The following is a 13,275-nucleotide window of genomic DNA, read 5'->3' on the forward strand; positions in this document are numbered from 1 at the left end:
TGTAAATCAGCTATACTTCAATTAAAATAAATAAGCAAATAAAATTATTTTTAAATTGTATTTTTCTGAATACCAAATAGGAAATGCCCATTGTAGAAAAACTTGGCAACATAAAAAATATATAATGAAAATTAAAATCAACTATACTCTTATCAAGATGGAACAATGCCAACTATGTCCTGTCGATTTTTAGATTCTCATTCAACAATAACTCATTGACTCCAATGATTCAAGTGCCTGTAAGACATATTCAGTGTAATTCTTTTTTAAGGGGAATAAATTCTTAAGATGTATTCTTAAGGCAAACATTGTGTATTAGATACCACTGAAAATATTTTTAAAAATTATTATTAAATATACAAAACACTTCTAAGACCATTTTGTGGCTGATGGTATAGTATTTGATTAACTCTAAATGCCATTAATTTTTTATGAGGTATAGTCAGTTTACAATGTTGTGTCAATTTATGGTGTACAGCACAATGCTTCAGTCATACGTAAGTATGCATATATTCATTTTCATATTCTTTTTCACTATGAGCTACTACAAGATATTGAATATAGTTCCCAGTGCTATACAGTAGAAACTTGTTTATCTATTTTATATATACCAGTCAGTATCTGCAAGTCTCAAACTCCCAGTTTATCCCTTTCCTCCCCCTTCCCACTATAACCATAAATGTGTTTTCTATATCTGTGAGACTGTTTGTTTTATATAAAAGTTCATTTGTCTTTTTTTGTTGTTGTTTTTAGATTCCACATGAGTGATATCATATGGTATTTTTCTTTCTCTTTCTAGCTTCCTTCACTTAGTATGACATTCTCCAGGGACATCCATGTTGCTGCAAATGGCATTATGCTGTTTTTTTATGGCTGAATAGTATTCCATTGTATAAATATACCACATCTTCTTTGTCCAATCATCTGTCGATGGACATTTAGGTTGTTTCCATGTCCTGGCTATTGTAAATAGTGCTGCTGTGAACATTGGGGTGTAGGTGTCTCTTTGAAGTAGGGTTCCTTCTGGGTATTTTTTTCACGTGTATATTGACCATTTGTATGTTTTCCTTGGAGAATTGCTTGTTAAGGTCTTCTGCCCATTTTTGGATTGAGTTGTTTTTTTTTAAGTTGTATGAGCTGTTTACATATTCTGGAAATTAAGCCCTTGTCAGTCTCATCTTTTGCAAATATTCTCTCCCATTCTGTAGGTTGTCATTTTGTTTTGCTTATGGTTTCCTTTGCTGTGAAAAAACTTGTAAGTTTAATTAGGTCCCATTTGTTTATTTTTGCTTTTATTTCTATTGCTTGGATAAACTGCTCTAGAAAAACATTGCTGAGATGTATGTGAGATGTTTTGCCTATGTTTTCTTGTACGAGATTTACTGTGTCTTGTCTTATGTTTAAGTCTTTAAGTCATTTTGAGTTTATTTTTCTATATGATGTCAAGGAAGTATTCTAACTTCATTGATTTACATGCTGCTGTCCAGTTTTCCCAACACCATTTGTTGAAGAGACTGTCTTTATTCCATCGTATGTTCTTTCCTCCTTTGTCAAAGATTAATTGACCAGAAGTTTGTGGGTTCACTTCTGGGCTCTCTGTTTTGTTCCATTGATCCATATGTCTGTTTTTGTACCAATACCATGCAGTTTTAATTATTGTAGCTCTGTAGTATTGTCTGAAGTTTAGGAGGGTTATTCCACCAGCTTCATTCTTTTTTCTTAAGTAGTGCTTTGGCAATTCTGAGTCTTATGATTCTGTGTAATTTTTAATATGATTTGTTCTATTTCTGTGAAAAATATCGTGGGTAATTTGACAGGGATTGCATTATATCTGTAGATTGCCTTGGGCAGTATGGCCATTTTAACAATATTCATTCTTCCAATCCGGGAGCATGGGATATCTTTCCATTTTTTAAAGTCTTTAATTTCCTTGATGTTTTGTAGTTCTCCAGTTGTAAGTCTTTCACCGCCTTGGTCAGATTTATTCCTAGGTGTTTTATTACTTTGGGTGCTATTTTAAAAGGGATCATTTGTTTATTTTCCTGTTGATTCATCATTAGTGTAAAGAAATGCAACTGATTTTTCTACATTAATCTTGTATCCTGCTACCTTGCTGAATTCTTTTACTAGCTCTAGTAGTTTTTGTGTGGAGCTTTTAGGGTTTTCTATATATAGTATCATGTCATCTGCATATAGTGACAATTTTACCTCTTTTCTAATTTGGACCCCTTTTATTTCTTTTTCTTGTCTGATTACTGTGACTAGGACTTCCAAGACTATGTTGAATCGAAGTGGTGAGAGTGGACAACCTTATCTTGTCCCAGATTTTAGTGGGTAGGTTTTCAGCTTTTCATCATTGAGTACTATGCTGGCTGTAGCTTTGTCATAAATAGCTTTTATTATGTTAAGATATGTTCCCCGTATACCCACTTTGATAAGGGTTTTTATCATAAATGGGTGTTGAATTTTATCAAAAGCTTTTTCTGCATCTATTGAGATGATCATGTCCTTTCTTTTGTGGATATGGTGTATCACATTGATTGATTTGGGTATGTTGAACCATCTTTGTGTTCCTGGGATGAACCCAACTTGATCATGTTAGACCTTTTTTAATGTGCTGTTGGATTCTGTTTGCTAATATTTTGTTGAGGACTTTTGCATCTATGTTCATCAGTGATATTGGCTTGTAATGTTCTTTTTTTTTGGTAGTATCTTTGTCTGGTTTTTGTATCAGGGTGATGGTGTCTTCATAGAATGAGTTTGGGAGTACTCCCTCCTTTTCAATCTTCTGGAAGAGCTTGAGAAGGACCAGTATGAATTCTTCTTTGTATGTTTGGTAGAATTCCACAGTGAAGCCATCCAGTCCTGGACTTTTGTTTGTAGGGATTTATTTTTTATTTTTTATTTTTTATTTTTATTTTTATTTTTGCTAATTGTATTTCATTTCTACTGATTGGTTTGTTCAAGTGGTCAATTTCTTCTTGATTCAGTCTTGGTGGATTGTATGTTTCCAGAAAGTTGTCCATTTCTTCTAGGTTATCCATTTTGTTTCCATATAGTTGTTTATAGAATTCTAGTATGGTATTTTGCATTTCTGTGATATTGATTGTAATTTCTCCATTTTCCTTTCTTATTTGATTTATTTGTGCTCTCTCTTTTCTCTTCTTCATGAGCTTGGCCAGAGGTTTGTCAATTTTGTTTACTCTTTTCAGAAAACCAGCTCTTGCTTTGATTGATTTTTTTCTATTTTTTTTAACCTCTATTTTATTTATTTCCTCCCTGATCTTTATTATTTCCTTCCTTCTGCTGATTTTTGGTTTTGTTTTCCCTTCTTTTTCTAATTCTTTTAGCTGATAGGTTAGATTGCTTATTTGAGGAAGGCCTGTATCACTATGAACTTCCCTCTTAGGACTACTTTTGCTGCATCCCATAGATTTTGTTTGGTTGTGTTTTCATTGTCGTTTGTTTCAAAGTATTTTTTAACTTCTTCTTTGATTTCATCATCATTGACCCATTGGTTTTTTAGTAGCATGTTGTGTAATATCCATGCTGTCATTTTTTTTCTCCTTTGTTTTTCTGTAGTTGATTTCTGGTTTCATGACATTGTGGTCAGAAAAGATGCTTGAAATAATTTCTGTGTTCTTAAATTTGTTGAGGCTTCTTTTGTATGCGAGTACATGATCTGTCCTAGAAAATGTTCCATGTGCACTTGAAAAGAATGTATATTCTATTTTGGGGGTATGTAATGTTCTGAAAATATCAACCAAGTTTGATTGTTCTGTTGTATCATTTAGTTTCTCTGTTGCTTTATTAACTTTCTGTCTCGAAGATCTGTCCAGTGATGTTAATGGGGTGTTAAAGTCTCCTACTATGATTGTGTTCTCATCAGTTTTTCCCTTTATATCTGTTGGTATTTGCTTTATGTATTAGGTGCTCCTATATTGGGTGCAAATACGTTAAGGAGTATAGTATCCTCATCTTGTATTGCTCCTTTAATCATTATATGATGTCCTTCTTTATCTTTCTTTATGGCCTTTGTTGTAAAGTCTATTTTGTCTGAAATCAGTATTGCTACTCCTGCTTTCTTGTCATTTCCATTTGCATGGAATATCTTTTTCCATCCTCTCATTCTCAAGCTAATGTGTCCTTCTCCCTAAAGTGGGTCTCTTGTATGCAGCATATTGCAGGTTCTTGTATTATCCAGTCTCACTCTATGTCTTTTGACTGGAGCATTTAGTCCATTAACATTTATGGTACTTATTGATAGATGTGTGTTTATTGCCATTTTGAACTTAGTTTTGCAGTTGTTTGGTGCAGTTTGGTGCAATTGATTTAGTGTTTCCTTTTTGTTCCTTTCTTTTTCTTTTTGTAGTTTGTTATTTTTCCTTTGTATTGTCTTGGTTTCTTTTTAGTTTTTGTTACTCTACTGTAAGCTTTTGGCTTGTGGTTACCCTGTTTTGTACATCTATTAACCCATTACTATATCTGTTTATTTTAAACTCATAGTAATATAAGCTCAAACCCATCCTACCAAGGACGAAAAAAGAAAAAAAAAAAGAAAAAAAAAGCTGTATTTTCTTGCTCCTCTTTCTCACCCTTAAGGATTTAGATGTCCTCTTTTACAATTTCATGTTTATTCTGTTGTAATTCATTGTAGTTATTGCCTTTCCAATTATGGTTTTCTCATTTCTGTAGCATCCTGCTTTTCTATTTAGAGTAAACCTTTCAATATTTCTTTTAGCATAGGTTTAGTTTTGGTAAATTCTTTTAGTTTTTGCTTGTCTCTGAAGTTCTTTATATCTCCTTCTATTCTAAGGGATAGCCTTGCTGGATAAAGTATCCTAGGGTGCATCTTTCTCTCATTCAGGACTTTGAATATATCTTTCCACACCTTTCTGGCCTGTACTGTTTGTGTAGCAAAATCAGCTGAAAGCTTTATGGAGGTTCCCTTGTAACTAACTCTTTGTTTTTCTCTTGCTGCCCTTAGAATCATTTCTTTATCTTTAATCCTGGCCATCCTAATTATAGTATGTCTTGGTGTGAGTCTATTTGGGTTCTTCATGTTTGGGACCCTCTGTGCTTCCTGTACTGGATGTCTGATTCCTTCTTTAGGTTTGGGAAATTTTCAGTGATGATTTCTTCAAATACCCTTTCAATCCCCTTTGTTCTTTCTTCTCCTTCTTGGACCCCTATTATGCATAGGTTGGCATGCTTTATATTATCCCATAGGTCCCTTATATTGTTTTCATTGGTTTGTTTTTCTCTCAGCTGTTCTGATTGAGTGACTTCTGTTGTCCTGTATTCTAAGACACTTATTTGCTCCTCTGCGTTATCTAGCGTACTTTTTACAGTCTTTAGGTCAACTCTTATCTCAGCAAATGAGTTTTCCATTTTTAAAGGCTCCTTTTTATAGCTTCAGTTTCCTTTGTGATGTATTCTCTTTGTCTATTCACAATCTCTTTTAGTTCCTTCAGTACTCTGCTTCTTCATTTTGCTTATATCTCTCTGGCACTACAGCTTATTGAGTATTAGTTATCTACTGTGATCCTGAAGTTTATTTATTTATCTAAAGTGGAAGTGGAAATAAAGCTAAAAAAGTTTAAAAGAAAAAAAGTTTTGAAAACAGTATAATCGGTAACAGAACAAAATGAAGAGAAATAAAAACCAAGTTGAGACAAGTTTTTTTTTAAATTTTAAAGAAAAAAGACTTGCAAACAATATATAGTCAATAATAGAAGAAAACAAAGAGAAATAAAGATCAAATTGAGACACTTTTTTAAAATTTTTAAATTTCAGAAAATTTTAATAGGGATTTAAAAAATTTTAACAAATTAAAAAAATTTTTAAATTAAAGAAAAAGAAAAAAAAAGGTGGGTGTGTTGCCATGGAGGCTGTGGGCTCTTAACAGTTTTCTCAAGAGGTCCTTCTTAAGTATGGTTGGTTGCCAGGTCTTCCTTCCGTGCCTTTTGCCTGTTAATCCCTTTGGTTGGGGATGTCGCTGGTGTGGTGGCCAGAGCCTGCCCTGGCTATTGAGTGGAGCCCTCTTTTTCTTCTGTGGTTGTCGCCACTCCTGCCCTAGCCCTGCTGCACGAACTCAGCTCGCTAGTTCCAGAGGCCCTCCGTTCACGGCCCTGGTCTGTGCTGCTCGCAGTGCCGCGTTCCCAGCACTGGCAGGCGGGCGGGGCACGCCCCCTCCCAACGCTGCGTTCTGCTCCGTGCTCGTGCACGGGAGGTGGGCGGGTCGCTCGCCTGCTACTGCCATAGGGTCTGCAGTCTATAGACGGGCTTGGAGAAGACCGCACCAGCCCTCGCCCCTGCTCTGTGACAGAACTCTACTCTTTGTTCGTTTGTCTTAGAGGCGCCAGTTCACAGAGAAAACAAATCTCGGTCCTGCCTAGGTGGTTGTGGAGCCCCTAGGTACGGATTCAGGTTTCAACCCCACCTCCACCTGGGCTGTGGCTGAGCCCCGCCTCTCTTCTCTGGAGAATGATCCAGAAATGGCGCTGCGAGAAAGACCCAGCGGATGGCGCCACAGGTCTGTGGAGATAAAAGGCTACTAGCCCTTCCCTCCAGGGCATGCCAGCCCTGTTACTTTGCTCTTTTTTTGTATTTTATGAAGGGCCCAGGTTGTTCTGCCCTGTGCACCCACTCATCCACAGCGCACAGTACCCTGCAGTCCCCCAGGGCTGCCTCTGTGCAGCCGCCCCAGTCCTCCCCCCAGCTTGGGCAGCCTGTCCTGTCCCCCACCTGCCTCTTTGCCTCTAGGGCTGGGGTTTGCGGAGACCCTTTGTGCCCGTTTAACTTAGTTCTGTCAGTCAAGGGGTGCCCAGGGCAGATCCGAGCCTCGGAGGCACCCCCTCCATCCCGCTGGCCTCTCCATTGGAGGGGGGAGACCCAGCGAACGAGCGCCAGTCCTCCTTTGCTGCTCCCTCCCCACGGGACCGGTCTCGCACGATTTTCTTTTTTCTCCTTTCTTTTTTCCTTTTCTCCTACCGGATTTGTAACAAATTTTGTATTTGGAAGAAGGCAATGTTCTGTCAAAGTTCAGCAGGTGTTCTGATTGGCTGGGTGGGTCCGTTGTTGTCACTTTTCGTGAGTCTGTGGGAGAGGGTGAGCTAGGAGCCTCCTACTCCGCCATCTTGGCCCTTCTAAATGCTATTAATAATTAAAGAAAGAATTCTTATTTTTAAGCTAGCTATAGTTAGAGATACTCTTTTGGCTGTCATTGGCTGCCTTTTTATGCTACCAAAATACTGTCTATTTTAGGTATTTTTAAGGTAACAAATACAGTTAATCATTAAATGCAGTGTCTCACAGAACACAATGTACAGGTAAATACATAATTAAATAGATGGAAGAATATTAACAAGAAAAAGTAGGGAAAAACTTTACAATTATCACTTTTAATTGTTTAACTGCTAAGGTGAGAATTCATCTTAAAAAAAGAAAATTCCAGCAAAGAGAATGTAAGGCAGTAAAAGGCACCATTGAAACCAGACAGATCTGGGTTAGAATCCCCTCTCTGCTAATTAACATCTATTTATCTTTTGGTAACTTATACAGCATCTCATGTTTCTCTAGTGGAAAATGGGAATAATAATTGTTATGTTGCTGGGGATGTTGTAGGAGTCAATGAAATGGAATGTATAAAAGCATATAGCCCAGTGCCTGGTTCATAGGAAATGTTTAATAAATGTGAATTCCATTTCTTTCCCAGTAAAACAGTAGGGATTTGTGGCATTATTTGGGTTGTAAAAGTATTTGAAGTTCCTAAATGGAGGTAGAGATCTGAGAAGATGTCAAGATATTCAAAACTGTAATCCATTGCATCTTAAGAGTAGAATGCAGAGAACTTTGACAGACTTATTTGTTGCCTCCATACCTTTGAGGCAGTCCCACAGCCAGGAATCTTCAAGATGGCTTTTATTTTAGTGCTGGCAAATACCTGTTTGGAGAGGCCCTGGGAGACCCAGTAGATCATGAGCCCCATAAGATTTTAAAACTTACCTTACGTAGTATTTTTCACCTTGACTGTACACTAGAACCACCTGGGTGCTTTTAAAAATACCAGTGTCAGGATCTCACCTCCAAAGATACTAATTTAATTGGTCTAGAGTATGGCCTGAAATCAGTGTTTTATTGCTGTTTTTTTAAATGCCCCAGGTGATTATTATGTGCAGCTGCCTTAGGGTAAACATTAAACCTTTACTCATAATTTCTGCCTCAGTCTCTTCTGTCACCAGAATATGACCACCTGCCTCCTTCTTAATACTCTTTTCATATGAGATGTTAACACATTACCTTGCACTAAATTCCTTCAGCATTCCAATTTAAAGTATTAGGGAATACAAGGAGACGTGAAGGGTAAGGTAAGACAACACGCATCATCTGTTTTAGACTAGCCTATCTGTTAGTTGGCAGATTGCTTACATCTGAGCCTATGTGTGAGTTACATCTGTCATCCTGGATGCTTGAGAATCTCAAGGAATACATTCCTTCAGGTCAAGAGCAATACTGAAATTGATAGACTTTATGAAATCGTTTAATGTTGATCCGTAACATATTTTAAAATTGAGTATCTTGCTTCAAAATAATTTATTAGATGTTAATATATTTTTAAATTCCAGAATTAAAAAAAATTAAATGTGCTCATAGGGAAGAAAATATTAATACTCCATAATAGCTGTCTCTATTTTTGTTTCAATTATGAAATATATTCAATTTTAGAGGGAAAATTACAATCTTTTATTTTTATTTGTTCTTTCTAGTCAATATTAATTATTTCTGTTAAATGAAATTGAAATATACAAATGAGAAATATCAAAATAACATTCTTGTCAATACAATAAAAATTTATGCTATGTTGCTGTTACTTGTTTTATACACTCATATTTTTCTTGATCCATATTTTTTACTTCTAGGCAATTTGACAGATCTGTTGAAAAATGGCGACGATTTCATTATGATATGAAGATTTTTAATCAATGGCTAACAGAAGCTGAACAGTTTTTCAAAAAGACACAAATTCCTGAGAATTGGGAACATGCCAAATACAAATGGTATCTTAAGGTAAGTTTTTGAGTTTACATCTTTCAAACTGTCTATCTTCACCACAACATCACGACTGCTTAACTTCTTTAAGTTTAGGTTGTGAAGGAAAATGGAAATGTATAATTCCTGACTTTTGTTGTCATCACTGCACGTATCTTGATGATCATTTGGGAAGACTATGCAATGGACATTTTGTGTCAGAATGAGAGTTAGTCTGGTTTTATCTGATGAACTGCAAAGCATAATTGAATCTTTGATACAAGGAAGTATCTTTACAGCAGGGTGTCCTGTGGCTTTGGGGCAGTGTGTGTCTTTACCTTATGTTGGATCCTGTCTAGGAGGAGAACGTGTGTTATACTTAGCAATAATGTAGTTGCTAGAAATATCCATCATAAAATTACAGTTCTGTTTCCCTAAAGACAATGTGTGGTGATGTAGCAATATTTCTATATATTCTATTGACAGAATGCCTTCTGAGATAGTCCAGAGGCCAAAACAATGCAGAGTTAATTAGCAGTACTTATCGACTGTTTTATGTTTTTTGTTAATGGAAATGCAACATATGGATTATTACCAGTGTATAGTTTAATTCCATCTTGCTGTGTCTTTTGAGTATGCAGGTCAAGATAAATTTGATTGTGGAGGTTATAACTTAGATTACAAAATATATGGCTTAGATATAAGAAATACTATGTTTATTGCATCATCTTAAGTATTTTTGTGACTTTTTTTAGCTCAGATTTTTCAGGTAGCAATTTTCAGTCAAGTAGATTTGAATTGTGGCCCGATTTTAGTGCCAGAAAACACTGATTTGGTTAGATGAAAGCACAGAAAAAGGCAGTTTATTAAATAGTTAGACATTTCAAAGTGCTGGATTCATAAAAGCGATATCCTATTCAACTTTACAATTCTTCATTCTCAAACATTACTTGCATAGCAGGTATGCATTTTTGATATTAAGAATGTAAGCATTTAAACACCTATGTGTGTATAATCTGTGTAAACATAGAAAATGAATAATGTAAAAATCTTGTCTAATTATGTGTCTATCAATCAAAATTCTATACATGTCAGCATTGGCATTGCAGATGGAGGAAATTCATGGATTTCCAATCTGCCATCCTACAGAAAATACATTTTGTAATAGCACTAAAGTGAATTTTGAGCTAATGAAGCATCCCTAGGTCTCTGACTTAAAGGCAGAAATATAAGAAATATAAAGTATTCTTGGGGAGGTGTATAAACCTCTTGCCATTTTCAAAGATATCTGATGCAAGGTAGTTATATATTTTTAATCTGTTTTTATTTTTATAATAATATATACTCATCATGAAAAGTAAAGCAATGTAGAAGTATATATATATTTCAGGTGGGCATCTCACTCAGCAATGGATACAGAAGGTTTATTAAGGAGTGCTTTTGGGAATTGAGCAATTAGTTTATGATGTTCCTTGGTATAGTTTTGTTCATGTTTCTTGTTCTTGAGTTCTGTTAAGTTTCTTGGTTGGATCTGTGTGTTCATCAAATTTAAAAAATTTTGAGGCATTATTTAAAAAAAAATTGTCCCCTCCCCCTTTCAGGGACTCTGATAGCATATATGATTAGGTTGTTCACTGATATTCTGTTCTTTTTGTTTTCAGTCTTTTTTTCTCTGTAATTTTTTAACAGTTTCTTTTGTCAGCATCTTTTTCAATATCTTATCTATAGTTAATCCCATGTAGCATGTATTTTTAACATGGACATTATTGTTTTGTGTGATTCAACACATTGTTGAAGTGTAATTTGGGTAATTTTACATCTTCCATATCTCTGCTCAACATGCCAGTCTTTGCTCTACCTTCTTGAAAATATGGAATGCAGTTATAACTTATAATGCTCTTTTCTACTAATTCTGTCATCTGTGTTTATTTTGGGTAAGTTTCAGGGTTTTTTTTTTTGCCTCATTATGGGTGTTATTTTCCTATTTCTTTGAATGGCTGGTAATTTTTGACTGGATGCTAGATGTGAATTTTAACTTGTTGGGTGCTTCATATCTTTGTGCAGATAAGTACTATTGACCTTTGTGCTATAAGACTGTTAATTTACTTGGAAACAATTTGATCTTTTTAGTGTCTTTCTTTTACACTTTGTGAGTTTTGAGCAGGACAACTGAAGTCTAGAGCCAATTTGTCCAACTGCTGAAGCAAAACCCTTCTGAGTACTTTCTCTGATGCTCTGTGAATGATGTTTTCCAGTGTGGCTGGCACTATTCCCAACTATATGTGAGCTCTGGTGGTTGTTCCCTTTAATCCTTTTGTGTAGTTCTTTCCCTAGACATGGGTAGTTTCTTCTCATTTAGGAGCTGATTGGGACTCAGATGATGACTGGAAGGGAGCTCTCTGTAGGTCTCCAATGTCCACTCTCTGTATCTCTCCTCTCTGGTACTCTGCCCCATGACTCTAGCCATCTTGACCTCCTCAGAGTCCCAACTCCATTTCGTCAACTCAAGGAGACCTCCTGGCTTTGTGAGAGTGCCTTCATCCTTTGTCATAGCCTGGAACTCTCTCTAGACAGTAAGCTAGGGCAATTGTAGGGCTCACCTCATTTGTTTCTAATTTCTCAGAGATCACTGTCTTTCGTTGCCTGAATGTCCAATGTCTTCAAACCATTGTTTCATATAGTTTGTTCATTTTTAACAGTTTTTAGCCAAAAAGTTAAATCTGATCCCTGTTGCTCCAATTTGGCCAGAAGCGGAGATCCAAAACAAATGCTTTTATGTCGTTTGATCTTTTGGTATGTGTTTACTTCCATACAATTCTAAAACTATACAATAATTTTAATTGCCTTGAGAATGTCAGAGGTCTCCACTTCTTGACTGTGGGGTTTAGTTAAAATTTTGAACATTTTATCACAACTTTTTCCCCTTAATTGTAGAATTTCTTTAAAAAGATTATTTCATTTAGTCTATTTTTTACTCAATGTATACATAAAATAAGAAAAGGAATTCTGAATGTCAGGAAAATTTTTTCTAGCTAAGTAACTGTGAATTATATTACTAATCTTCTAAGGAGTTAAGATATTTGATTAGAAAGGTCCAGAATCATGCACATACACATTTGCGTGCATTCATGGACACACAGGCACAAAAGACACCTGGGATTGTCTTTTCATTCTCATGAGTCCCAGAAAAAGTGTTCAGAAAGACACTGTAAGGCACTTCCACTGATAAGACAAATAGAATCTGTGGTAATTTCAGCTATGTTGGTTATTATCATTGTTGATTAAGTAATAATGAGTAAGAGAAAGAGTTTATATTTTTGATGAGAAATTATTTTAGTTAACAGAATGTAGACAGATTTGTTACCCTGAACCAGTAATGGTTACTTTAAGAATATCAATCAGGCATATACTAAACAGATATATACAGGGGTACACTGGAGTTTGAAGCCTCGTGTGTATAATTTTCAGCACAGATATAATATCTAGATATGAAATAAAATAATAGATAGGTACATGTTACAAGTTTGTCTCTATGTACTTCTGTCGAAGTTCATTTTATTTATCTTTTTAACTTAAAAAAAAAAGACAAATCAGTTTCCTATTGACACTTGGTGTTGTAATTAAAAATAAAGTGACCACCAATACCAGAAAGATCATTTGGTTCCATGTAACTCAACTATTTTTTTCTCCATCACAAGTGAATGATACAATTAAATATATGAATTAATATTTTTCAAGATATTCCAAAGAATATGCCATGCCATGCCACCATGGGGAACCTCTAAAAACATCACATTTTTTTACATGAGAAAATACCAAACATGTTACATGCCACTAAAAATTGGTTTGTTAATAAAATTTATTCAGTTATTTATGTATCTATTTAATAGTCAGTCAACAAGTAGTAATTGAGTGCACAAGCAAAATTTGATCACCCATAAAATAGTGCATGCCACATTCGTCTCTAGGGGACGTTTAGAAAATTGGCTAAGAGGTTGGAAGCCGGATTCAGAAAGTATGGGCTCAAATCTCAGCTCCTGTAGTTCCTTTAATAGCTGCAGAATCTTGGGAAAGTGTCTTAAGTCTCTATGTTTCTGTTTTCTCTTTTCTTAAATAGTATTAAAAGTGAAATGTGCATAAAGCACTTAGAAATGCATTTTCCGCAAAACAATTGCTCTTTAAATGTAAGATCTTATTATAGCTAATCATACTTCATAAGTGACTAACCTATATCTATGAGAACGA

At 35.4% G+C, this 13,275-nt stretch overlaps 1 protein-coding gene across 9 annotated transcripts in view; it reads left to right on the forward strand.

Moving 5' to 3' along the window:
- Window positions 1–13,275, forward strand: part of DMD (dystrophin) — a 1,947,932-nt gene that overhangs the window by 983,222 nt on the left and 951,435 nt on the right. For all 9 annotated transcript variants that reach the window (XM_064483309.1, XM_031445593.2, XM_064483311.1 and 6 more), the window contains one exon: window positions 8,922–9,069. In XM_064483309.1, coding sequence (XP_064339379.1) covers window positions 8,922–9,069 — 148 coding nt within the window. The remainder of the gene's footprint in view (window positions 1–8,921; window positions 9,070–13,275) is intronic.

The sequence above is a fragment of the Camelus dromedarius genome, chromosome X (genome assembly GCF_036321535.1).
Source record: "Camelus dromedarius isolate mCamDro1 chromosome X, mCamDro1.pat, whole genome shotgun sequence".
Classification (NCBI taxonomy): domain Eukaryota; kingdom Metazoa; phylum Chordata; class Mammalia; order Artiodactyla; family Camelidae; genus Camelus; species Camelus dromedarius.